At 43.8% G+C, this 12,353-nt stretch overlaps 1 protein-coding gene across 6 annotated transcripts in view; it reads right to left on the bottom strand.

Moving 5' to 3' along the window:
* VPS13B (vacuolar protein sorting 13 homolog B) overlaps window positions 1–12,353 on the bottom strand; it is an 869,883-nt gene that overhangs the window by 17,197 nt on the left and 840,333 nt on the right. For all 6 annotated transcript variants that reach the window (XM_033202375.1, XM_033202376.1, XM_033202379.1 and 3 more), the window contains exons 55-57: window positions 11,143–11,261; window positions 6,275–7,080; window positions 678–854 (exon numbers count right to left, since the gene is read on the bottom strand). In XM_033202375.1, coding sequence (XP_033058266.1) covers window positions 678–854; window positions 6,275–7,080; window positions 11,143–11,261 — 1,102 coding nt within the window. The remainder of the gene's footprint in view (window positions 1–677; window positions 855–6,274; window positions 7,081–11,142; window positions 11,262–12,353) is intronic.

Genomic DNA, 12,353 nt, shown 5'->3' with positions numbered 1-12,353 from the left:
GCCTTTTACGGGAAGAAGCCCTTTGCCCTGTTTTCCTTGCCTCCCACTGAGAAGAAAAGGGGACTCAGATGGCCCTTGTTAGTTCCCAAGCCTCTGCCAAGCTGACCAAAATAACATCAAGCAAACACACACAGATAAAACTAAAACACTGTCCTTGTGGGAAGCACTTTGGCCTCCGTGCCCGATGACCTGTCTGGGCCGCAAGATGGCACTGTTTACGTGGCGTACTAGAGAAAAGTTGGCTGTTTCACCCCGAAATCTGCTTCCATGTCAGAATGTATCCATATCCTTCAGAAAGTTATGACAACTGTATCTACATTTAAAAAATATGGAGGCAACACAGTGTAGGGTTTCTGATGTTTAGCAGAAATCCTGAACACCTTTAATATTTCTGTGTTTATCACATGGAATAACAGTTGAGCCAATCCTTGTTTTCCCAATGGGAGGCTTAAAATTCTGAAGTTTCTGAAACATTTTCACACACCACAGGCAAGTACTGATCTGTTCAAAACATAAGATATTATATATGAGCTTTGTTACAAATCCAAACTCTCACTGCAAGCTAACAGGCCAAAGCTAGAGGCAATCTGAATGCACATTCTTAAAACAAAAAAAAAAAAAAGAAAAAAAAAACAGGGAAGGAGTAAAGGCATTATGCAAGGAACGGAAACCACTACCTTTGGAGATGTGCTTTACAAACGATGTGGTCCCTCTGGAGACGCCACTCACGAAGGCTCCGGGGCCCCGGGTCAGCCCCTCGTACGGAAGCCTGAAGAAGTCGGCGACGCCGTTCCCGATGCTTCTCACCAGGCTTGCAGGGCTGCCAAGAATCTCCAGAGACCCAACTACCCAGCCTGCAATGGACCAGAGGGAAGGAGTGATTGAAACCTCAAATGCAGAACTTTCAACATTTGTGAAAAAGTGACCCATTTCCCCTGCAATTCATTTTTTCACACTAGAATTGGGAAAGTAATCCATTTCTTTGGAAGAAAATAAGGGAAATAAGTCATTCCCTGTGAATTCATAAATGGCAAGCTTTCATACTTTATAAATCAAAGTGATCCCCTGATGGCCCCACAAATGGCTTTAATATAACTGCCTTGCCCGAGCCTCCCATATTCCTGCTAACAGGGGTCCATGTGCTGGGGACGCACTCTGCCACCACCTGAGGAAGGGCTCTTTCTTGGGTTGCAGGTGTTTGCAGGCGGGAGGTTCCCTCTAAAGCCTCCCCGGGACAGAGGAGGCACCAGGATAGGAGGAGATGCCTGGTCGGGGGTGGCCAGATGCTCAATGGTGTGTCGCAAAGGGGATGCAAACTTCTGACAAGAATGGAGGGGTTGTTTTTAATCTTTCCCAATCCTACTGAGTTGAGTGCTTCCCTTTGGAGCAGAGCTAGAGCCAGACAAATGTCTTGGACCCTTCAATCCCAGCTCCGGTTATGTAAACCCTGGCAATAAGGACTGTGTTTGTTTTTTTTTTTTTTTTTTTGAGATTGAGTCTCACTCTTTCGCCCAGGCTGGAGTGCAGTGGTGTGGTCTCAGCTCACTGCAACCTCTGACTCCTGGGTTCAAGCGATTCTCCTGCCTCAGCCTCCCAAGTAGCTGGGATTACAGGCACATGCCACCACGCCTGGCTTTATTTATTTATTTATTTTTGTATTTTTAGTAGACATGGGGATTCACCATGTAGGCCAGGCTGGTCTTGAACTCTGTGACAGGGACATTCTGATGAGGTTAGTGAGAAGGGAGTGTTCACCTGTGTATGTCCCAGGAGGGCAGCTTTGGATCTGCTTTCCTCCTGAAGCTTGGGCTGGCCTGCCACGCAGCCGCTGCTGCCCCATGGGAACGTGGCTGTGTGTGGAGTCCCGCAGGCGCTGCCCTTACCTTGGCTCCCTGGGGTGGGGATTTGGGGATGTAGGCCCCCAAAATTGGAGGGGCAAGTGAGGGCCAGGAGAGGAGGAGTCTGAAAAGACAGCTTTCTCTGGGAAGCCACCAACCTCCCCAGCTTGGTGCTCAGAGCCTGGCTATGGGAAGGCTGTGGGGACAGGACTGGGTGGGAGCCATCCCTCCTTCACCAGCAGGCTCTGAAGAGGAGGGCAGTCCTGTGACAGAGATCCTCAGCTCAGTGATCTGAGGGGATCGGGAAGGTGAGGGTACAACAGCCAAGGTCCCGAAGAATCCCATGCCTAGCCAATGAAGAGAGGGACGTTCTTAAATTTTGAGCCCTCCTCCCTTCTCTGGAACGTTCGGATAACACTAGGGCTTAGGGCAAAGGAGGGAATAATTTCTGGAAGATAAAGATTACAAATGAGAGGCATTATGGATGCCAGGCATTCAACACATTTAATTCTCACAGTAACTGCAAGAAAAGTATTCTCTTCCTTCAAGTCAGTGCAGGTTAGCTGGTGACTGAGCTGCTGCCTGGGTCAGGGAATGGACCAGGCACAGGAGGCAGAGGTGAATGCAACATGGTGGTACTGCTTCCATGGCCTCACAGGCAGGAAAAGGGGGAGACTGAGGCTTGGAGACTAAGCCAACTGCTCACAGTCCCCTTGATGATCCACCTGTGGGCTGGGTTTCCAACCCAGGTTTTCCTAATTCCGAAGCCCACCCACCTCTTCCTTCTGTGAGCTCAGGCTGCAAAGAGTAGGCAAGGGAGCTAAGGAGGCTGTGGAATATTCCTCCATGGAGGGCCTTCTCTGGAGGTAAAGAAACAGCAGATTCCCTTTAGCCCTGAATGGCTGTAAGGGTGTACCTAACGGCAGAAGGTTGGTCTAGAAACATCTTAATTCCCCATCTCTCCAATGAGTCCACGTATAAAAGAAAAGAGAGTAGCTATGGCCAAGCAGTGTCCCCCATGACAGGCCTGTTCAGTTTGGTGCCACGGGTGCAGAGAGGGAGTGGGAATCTGCCTTGGCCTCCTCCTGCCAGTGGCAGGTCCTCCCCTGTGGTGGGGTTGGAATCCTTGAAGCCTGAAGCCACTGCCTGATAGAAGGGCTATGTGTAGGCCAGAGCTACATCTCAGTGGCATCTGAGCTGGACAGAAAAGGGCAGACAGATCCAAAGGTACTCCTTTATTGTCCTCCAATAGCAAATCTATCTTTTGCTCGGTCATTTGGAAATTGTGTTGAAGAAGGGAGTCTGCCTGGCTCCTATCAAACTAAACCTTTGGGTTAGAGAGGGGCCTCAGGATAAAGACCACATGCATTCCTTCAGACAGGGTCAGTTACTGATTTCCAATTACTATTTATTTTCATTCTGCTTCTCCTACCCCTACCTTTTTTAGTTGTTTAATTTTTTAATATTTTTTATGTTTTTGGAAATAGAGTCTTGCTCTATTGCCCAGGTTGGAGTGCAGTGGTGCGATCTTGGCTCACTGCAACCTCCACCACCCGGGTTCAAGCAATTCACCTGCCTCAGCCTCCCAAGTAGCTGGGACTACAGGCGCACGCCCCCACGCCCGGCTAATTTTTTGTATTTTGGTAGAGACGGGGTTTCACCGTGTTGCCCAAGCTGGTCTCAAACTCCTGAGCACAGGCAATTTGTCCACCTCAGCCTCCCAAAGTGCTGGGATTACAGGCATGAGCCACTGCGCCTGGCCTGTTTATTCTTAAAATCTTTTCAAGTTGATACCACAACTTCCCTAGAAATGAGGTAAGGGTGTTTTCCATGACAGGCAGGGGCACTCTGACCCAAGTGAGATGTGGGTGGGCAACTTGCCCACCCGCAGCCAGCTCTCTCCCTTCCCTCGACAAGGATAACCTGGGAGTCTGGAGCCTCCAGCATCTTCCCATTTCCTACTCCTGCAATCACTGCTTTCTCCCAGATGATCTTCAGATTGTCCCTAGATTTTTAGTAACAGACTTTCCAACAGGCTCTGAAAACTTGACCCTCTATATTAGAATCCCTTATGTTGGTATACAGTGAGATTGGAATGGCAGCTTAGAGGATTTTTAGGTGAATTATATAAAATTCAAATAGAATGTTCTTGTGAAAGCTCATTAAAAATATAAACCAAAAGAGCGAGCTCGTTTTTAGCACACGGGCTGCACGGCCCGTTACTTGGTGCCACAAGTAGAGTTTCCCTGCTGCTTACTGCACTGCTCTCTCCCTTCCCTCGACAAGGATAACCTGGGAGTCTGGAGCCTCCAGCATCTTCCCATTTCCTACTCCTGCAATCACTGCTTTCTCCCAGATGATCTTCAGATTGTCCCTAGATTTTTAGTAACAGACTTTCCAACAGGCTCTGAAAACTTGACCCTCTATATTAGAATCCCTTATGTTGGTATACAGTGAGATTGGAATGGCAGCTTAGAGGATTTTTAGGTGAATTATATAAAATTCAAATAGAATGTTCTTGTGAAAGCTCATTAAAAATATAAACCAAAAGAGCGAGCTCGTTTTTAGCACACGGGCTGCACGGCCCGTTACTTGGTGCCACAAGTAGAGTTTCCCTGCTGCTTACTGCACTGCTGCGTTGTGCAGAGACTGAATGGGAGCCTTCGTCCCTGCCAGGCCTCAGATTGGAGCTCAGTAACCTACGTGCCTGCTTCTTATGTGAAAAAGCAAAAACTGCCTGAAGGGAAAGTTTCTGGAATTGTTTATAAATACATCCATCTGTTAAATTTGAAATGTGAACTGCTTATTTTTAAATAAGTTTTTAGCAAGAAGGAAATGTTTTCTTCATTGTTGTGCAAGCTATCAAGACAACAGGTCTGGCAGGACCCTCTCCCTGATCTTGTTGTTATCTTTTATAAAAGAGTCTAGATAACCCTGGTAAGTCTATGAATTTCATTACGGAGAAAATGTAATCTGACCAATATGGCAATAACACAGGTCGTTTACTGCTACAATCTTAATCTGATGTGGGAATGCATTCACAAAGTACAGCTTTACAAAGAGGATACAACAAAGGCTCTCTCCTCTTCTCCTCTGTTACTTTCAGAAAGTAAGATTTCCATGTTTTTTATTGGAAAGGGCTGACAAGGCTAACTCTGGATGCTGTTCTTTGCTTGAATTTCTGGGAGCCCAATGATCAAACTAAAACTGCTTTAGAGTGAACTTGGCTCAGGAACACACACTGTGATGCTGATTACCATAATGTACCCTGAGACCACATGGTTCCCACCACTCAATCTTTATTTTTTGGGACAAGGTCTCGCTCTGTCACCCAGGCTGGAGTGCAGTGATGTGATCATAGCTCACTGTAGCCTCAAAGTCCTGGGCTCAAGCAATCCTCCCACCTCAGCCTCCATAGTAGCTGGGACTACAGGTGTACGACACCACACCTGGGTAATTTTTTAACTTTAATTTTTGGTAGAGATGAGGTTTCACCAGTTGGCCAAGCTGGTCTTGAACTCCCGTGCTCCAGTGATCCTCCCACCTCAGCCTCCCAAAGTGCTGGGATTACAGGTATGAGCCACTGCGCCCGCTACCCACCAGTCTCTAGGACACAGTAGTCCTTCTACAAAATCTTGTATGCATGTTCAAGCCAGCCCCTGCAGACTTTTCCAGCCAGACTGAAGGAATCCTTACCTTTCCCACTGAGTCCCTGAGAAACAGCAGCCCTCAGCCTGCAAGAGGCCACTTGCCTGGCCCCAGAGAGTGGAAGGACCATTCCTTCTCTTTGAGCTCAGGTCTATGGAGAGGCTGACACACTCACAGCCTTCCCTTTGCCAGCTGTCTAGACAGGCAGTACAGCACTGGATAGATAGAGGGCTCAATGTGCATCTTACGAGCACACAAATCCTCTGAATTTCTCACCTACTGCTATTGATGAATAGCAATGAAGAAAACTAATAAACAAGAACTGGACTTCTTTTAGGCCCAGGGACTGAAGACCTGGGCTAGTTTTCCTGGTTGCTCTAGGCTGCTAAGAAAGGGCTCTGTGCCTGCAAGGTGCTAAAAAAAAGTGTTTGCTAAACTGAACTAAAATTCTAACTTACAGAACAGCTACTACTGCTTGAATGTTAATTAAGTGGCAAGCAAAATGCTGGATACCTCACATACTTTCATCTGATCCTCTCAGAAATCTTCAAAGCCATTTTATCGATGAGGAAATGGAGACTCAGGAAGAAGGTTCAATAACTTGCCCAAAGTCTTACAGCTAACAGTGGCAGACTCTAGATTTAGATCCAGTTGTGTGTGACTGTAAAGCTCAGGTGTGTTACCTCTCGCCAACTGCTTCTTTAGGTCTTGAAATGAGGTGCTACCCCCAAGCGTGTCATTTCTGCCCAGGCTCTAGCTCATCACAGACCCTCAGCTTGTGTTCTTACCTGCTCTGAAAAGGGCCCCGGCGGCATAGTGCATTGCCAGGGCGTGCACAAGCTGCCTCGCAGTGGTGAAGATGGGTCCTCTTTCAAACACCGAGAAGGAGAGAGGAGTGTGGTCTGAGGCTATGTACAGCTTGAGGGAAGCATGGATGCTGACGAGCAAATTCACTGGCTGGATCACCAGTTTCCGTAACTTCACAGGATTCACCAAGGCCCTGGCGTGCTGTGTGACCTGCACGGGCAACATCTGTTTACCCCCAGAGAGGTGCGTGGAGTGACCAGCCAACCTGCTGTTAGGAAGGTAAGTGTCAAACAAAGTCTTGATGTAGTATACAAATGTGTCTTCCACATACAACCGAGCAGGTTTTAATTCAAAGGTGAACTCGTTAATATCACAGAGGATGCTCTTGCCTTCATTTAAGGTGATGCGAAGTTTGATAAAACAGTTTTCCTTGTATTCTTCCAGCTCTTTGTTAGATATGAGGAGACTCTGCATTTTAGAACACTGAATGGGTTCTGCTTTTTCTCCCTGGCAGACTAAGACAGCAAAGTGGAAATTGGACTTGTTATAAAGCTGGTTGTCTAGCTGTAGGTCCCCACAGCAGATCTCCACACAGTAAAGTTCAAACAACGCAGCTGCAGGCTCTTCCCCAGGGAGGGGACCAGCTCCCGGGGCCATGCAGAGAAAAACATTGTCCAGTGTGAGTCTCAGAAGCTCAGGTGATGCTTTGTGGTGGGTGAGGTCATCAAACACTGCCAGACTCAACTGAGTGATAAACATTTTGAATGTAACAATCTTCTCCTGGGCTCTAGAGGAGAAAGGGACAAGAACATTAGTCTCCCCCACTCACCTTTTCTTTCTCTCTGCTTTCTTTTTTTAATGACAGTACCTATTAAATACCTCCTGATGGGATATCAGACTCTCATGAAACAAATAAGAACTCAACTTTCAGGACATTGTGTCTGGACGGAGCCTGTCACACTCCAACAGTATTGGGAAATGTTCCCAATGGGACTATTATAAGCTCTTGTCATGTTTCCGTATGTTTCCCTTATCAACACCAGATTTTTACTCCAAAATCACTCTGGTCTTTGTGTATTAATTCTCTATCATGATGATCACAAGACAGAAAGAGAGAATAAAGTAACTGAGACTCCCTAAATTGAAAAAGTCATGTGAGCAGAAGAAAAGTTAGCAGGAATTCCTGCCACAACTGCCCACCAACCATACCTGAGTCCATGCTCAGGTCTTCTCCATCTCCATTTCTGGGGTGGAACCACCCTTGCTTCTGTCTCAGGTGAACCCCTCCAAAGTGCACTAAATCACTCTGCTCTCACCTACTCAAAGACATCCCTCCAGCAACTCACACCCCTTTCCTCCATCATCTTTTTATTCATTACTAGCAGCTTGTAAACATGCTGTCATCTCTCAGCTCAAAAAATCCCTCATGACTCCACTCTCTCCCTTAGCTACCACTCATTTTTCTGATCCTCTCTATATAGAAACTCTGAAGTGTGTTCTATACACATTGTCTCCAACTCCTCTCCTTCCCTGCTCTCTAAGGCTTGCTCCAAGCAGCCTTTTGTGCCCCCATCCCCAGCCTCATAAAACAACTCCTGTCAAGGTCATCAGTGACTTCCATTTGGCTAAATCAAATGATGGACTTTCAGGTTTTTGCTTACTCCACATACTAACAAGCTGACAACTCCCTCCACCTGGAAATACTTTCCTTCCTGTCTTCTCTCAGCTCTTCTACCTCTCTGACCACTCGTCCTCAGTTACCTATGGAGATCCTCCTCCTTTCCCTGACCTCTTAAAGTGCCTAAGGCTCAGCCCTTGGTCCTCTTCTCACCCCCATCTTCACTGACTTCCTTGGGGATCTCATCCAGTCTCATGACCTAAAATACCATCTATATGTTGACGATTTCCAAAGTATACACTTAGCCTGGAGCTCCCCACTGAACTCCAATCTTGTGTATCTAACTACCTATCCACACGGTCATTTAGATGTCTAAATGACATCTCAGCTTATCATGTCTATAACCAATCTCTTGATCTTTCCTCCTAAACTTGCAGATAGCCTCTCCCATTTTAGTTAATGGCAACCATATCCTACCAGTTGCTCAGACCAAAAATTTGGGTGTCATCCTTGATGCCTCTATTTTTAGCCATTCAATGTATTAGGAAAATCTCATTGACTTTTCCTTAGAAGTAGATCCAGAATCTGACTGTTTCTGACACTTCCACTGACACCACTGTAGTCTAAGCCATCAGTGTCTCTAATATGAGCAACTGTAATCATCTCCTAACTAGTCTCCCTGCTTGCCTGTGCCCTTGTTTCTCTACAGTCTACTTTAACAAAGTGGCCAATGATCTTCTAGAAATTTAAGTCACAGTGTGTCACTTCTATGTTCAAAATGCTCCAATGAGTTCCTCATTTCGCTTATAATTAAAGCTAAGCCCTTCAATGGCCCATGAGGTCTCCGTCCTTCTAGCTCTTACCTCCTGGACCTCATGCACTGCTACTTCCACTTCCACCCCCTCCACTGGGCCCACGACAGCCTCTTCCCTGTTCCTCCTCAATGCCAGGCACGTTGTTGGAGGCTTTTGAACTGGCTGTGCCCTCTGCCTGGGAAGCTCTTCCTTCAGATAGTCACATTACTAACCCCTTACTGCTTTCTAGTCTCCGCCCAAATATCAGCTTCTCAATGCAGCTTACCAACACCAATTTGTTTAAAACTACACTCTCCCAATCTCTTGGCCCTGGCACTCCCAGCGCCTCTTACTGAGCTCTGTTTTCATCCCTGTAGAATGCTGACCTTCTACTGCACCATAACATTTCCTTTCTTTTTATGTTTACTCTCTACACCCCCCGCCACCCTGCCCAATTCCATGCCTATGAGGAGAAAGTGATCCTCTCCAGGGCAAGGATTGGGCCTTTTTATTTATGGATGTATCCTCATCCTGTGGTAGGCATCCAGTAAGCCCTTGAAAAACATTTGTTGAATGAATTAAGGAAGTTCCAAGAAATACCTGTACTTTTCTCATGAAAGGTTGCTTCTATTGTCATTAACATTTATGCCCTAAATAAAATGTTTCTGAAAGTGTTGAATAAACCTGAAATTTTGTACTATACTAGTTAAAAGTTCATCTCCAATTTTATTATGCTATTAATTTTTTATGAACACTTTTGGGCAAAGAAAACATCCTATCCAACATTGTTTGAAATATTATAAATTCAGATTAGCAGAATCCAAATTAATGAGTTCTTAACCATATATGAGAAGCAATAAACTTTTTTTCTGTCCCCCCAAGATGGAGTTTCGCTCTGTCGCCCAGGCCGGAGTACAGTGGTGTGATCTTGGCTCACTGCAACCTCCGCCTCCCGGGTTCAAGTGATTCTCCTGCCTCAGCCTCTTGAATAGCTGGGATTACAGGCACCTACCACCAAGGCTGGCTAATTTTTGTACTTTTAGTACAGACAGGGTTTCACCATGTTGGCCATCTCATGGTGATCTCAAACTCCTGACCTCAGGTGATCTGCCCACCTCAGCCTCCCAAAGTGCTGGGATTACAGGTGTGAGCCACCACACCCGGTTGCAATGAACTTTTTAAAAGAAAGATTTAAACAAATGTATGGAAGTTGGTGGTATTTATATTTTAATATTAAATTATCTTTTCTGATCATAAAATAAATGCTATTATAAGAAATCAAAATACAGAAATCAAATAATAATTAAATATTAAATAATTCATTAACCCCATATCTGTTACCAATTTTGATTGTTTTCTTTTCAGTCTTATTTCTAGGAATGTTTTCTGTGTGAGTATGTATACATATGTACTTATGTGTGTATGTATGTACAGATAACACATAACTTCAGGATCATATATATTCAATATTATATTCTACTTGTTTTATTTTAGATTATATAACATGCATTTTCCATTCCATTAAAATTCTTTGAGATCTACTTTTTGCAGTTGTAACATTTATAGTACAATTATAGTACATCTATTTCCCTATGGATGGGCATTTTTACTTTGAATATTTTGCCATTGTAACTGTGTGATATCTCTCACTGTGTACATCTCTCTGTGTATATCTTTGCCCACTTCTCTACTTCCTTAACTCTTAAACTCTTAACACACTTAAAAGTGGAATTTCTAAGCCAAAAGAATTTTAAAGCTCTTAACATGTATTACTAAAGTGCTTTCCAGGAAATAGTACCAATTTACACTTTCACCAGGACTGGATATGATACGACATCATTATTAATTTGATAAATTAGCATTTCTTTGATTACTTATATTTCCTCTTCTTAGAATTTTCTGTTTATGCCTATTGCCTCTATTTTTGTTTCTGTAAGGCTATCTTTATTCCTATTGAATTATGTGAATTCTTTTAAATTAAGGATATTAACTCTTTGTCTATTTCAAGTTTTTAAAACCTGATGGCAACATTCAGGTCAAAGAGGGGGGTGGAAAATATGACTCTAAGAGGCGTATTTATATTTGATGTAGCTCTAATTGCTAAGTTTTATTATTAATTACTACACTGTCATGCAGATACAGAGGTATTAATGTGCATTTCATGCTAATAATAGTGGTATGATTCCAAGATGCATAGTTTGTAAATCAGTTTGTTAAACCTACCACAGAAGGAGTGGAAGTGGTATCTAGGAAAGATGGTTTATTGCTACCTATTGAAGGTATGATTTATTGCTAATAACCATATTTTTTATGGATTATGCGATAATTAACAAAAAGCTTTAATACATATGTAGAGATGACAAAGATAAATAGTAAGTTTACAACTTTATAACAGGAACACTTATTATGTTGTTACTGGGAAAATAATTAAACCTACCTATTGCTGTTAGTTAAAATAGGTCCTGCTTTTCCTTCCGGGGCCACAGTGATGAAGACTGTGCCACACTGATGTACAGTGTCCACATACACATAGCCAAAGCCAGTCAGGAACACAACCTGCAGAAAGAATATTCAAAATCTGATTAAAAAGAAATAAGAAACACTACTGAAGTGGCTTGACTTCAGATGTCTCCAGTTCTGATTCAATACCACAAACAATTCCTGGTCATATTTCTTTATATCCATGTGTATGGGCTATTCAGTTGACTTGAAATGAAAAAAAAAAAACCCAAAAGATCAAAACCAGATTTTTCAATCTTCAGCTGTAAGGTTCATAGAAAAAAATGATGGATGATGGGGCATGAGTGTCTTCATTCTCTGCTGCTTTGGAATTGGCAGGATAACTGTGTGGGCTGGAGTCCAGACATGGGGCCTGCTATATGTGTGCATATGAATCGCTGTGGAAAAAAACCCTAAAACTCAGGACTTGAAGTGCAATGTGCAAACAACTTTCAGGCTCTTGGGTGTTAACTTACTACTATGGGGATGTCCTTCTGGACTAGGGACACAAAAATATACCTCAAAACTCACCTAAAAACATATCACAATCCCTCCAGGGTCTTTTGCATAACTTGTAACAAGAATGGTAGATATAAGTTAATTTGTTCAGAGTAAAAAATTAATTTTTCTAACATGGAAAGATGGACTAAGACCTAGAAAAAAGCTCTACCTCAGGATCCAGGTGCCAGACAGCAGAACAAATACCCTTTCAGTATTAAATAACGAGTTGCTTAAATGGGTAAATATTTGAAAACAGAACAAGGCTATTTAAAAAACAACTCCAAGAACATCATGTTCACAGCCAGGATTACCTGAGGGTAGGGGCAAAAAACTCCTTATGCTTGGGAAGGCTGGTTCTGATGATTTGCAGTATCAATTCAGTCCAAGTCTGGGCTCTTTGTTATTATTAGGGCAGCAAATAAAAGCAGACAGACTGAAAATTCCTGGATGACGGAACAAAGGTAGGCTCTTGCTTGACCAACAATGAATATATTCTAATTTTGATCACATGAAGAAGCACCAGAGTGTACACAGAACCACAGGAGAAAGCCACAGAGTCACATCTGGAAGCAACTTCAAGGTCGCTGGCCTTCTTTCAAATGCAATGGCTTTCTCATGGACTTCAGAAATTCAGAATTTCTGACCATC

Source organism: Trachypithecus francoisi, unplaced genomic scaffold, assembly GCF_009764315.1.
Source record: "Trachypithecus francoisi isolate TF-2019V2 unplaced genomic scaffold, Tfra_2.0 Lachesis_group7, whole genome shotgun sequence".
NCBI classification, from domain to species: Eukaryota; Metazoa; Chordata; class Mammalia; order Primates; family Cercopithecidae; genus Trachypithecus; species Trachypithecus francoisi.
This window is presented reverse-complemented; position numbering and strand designations above follow the sequence as displayed.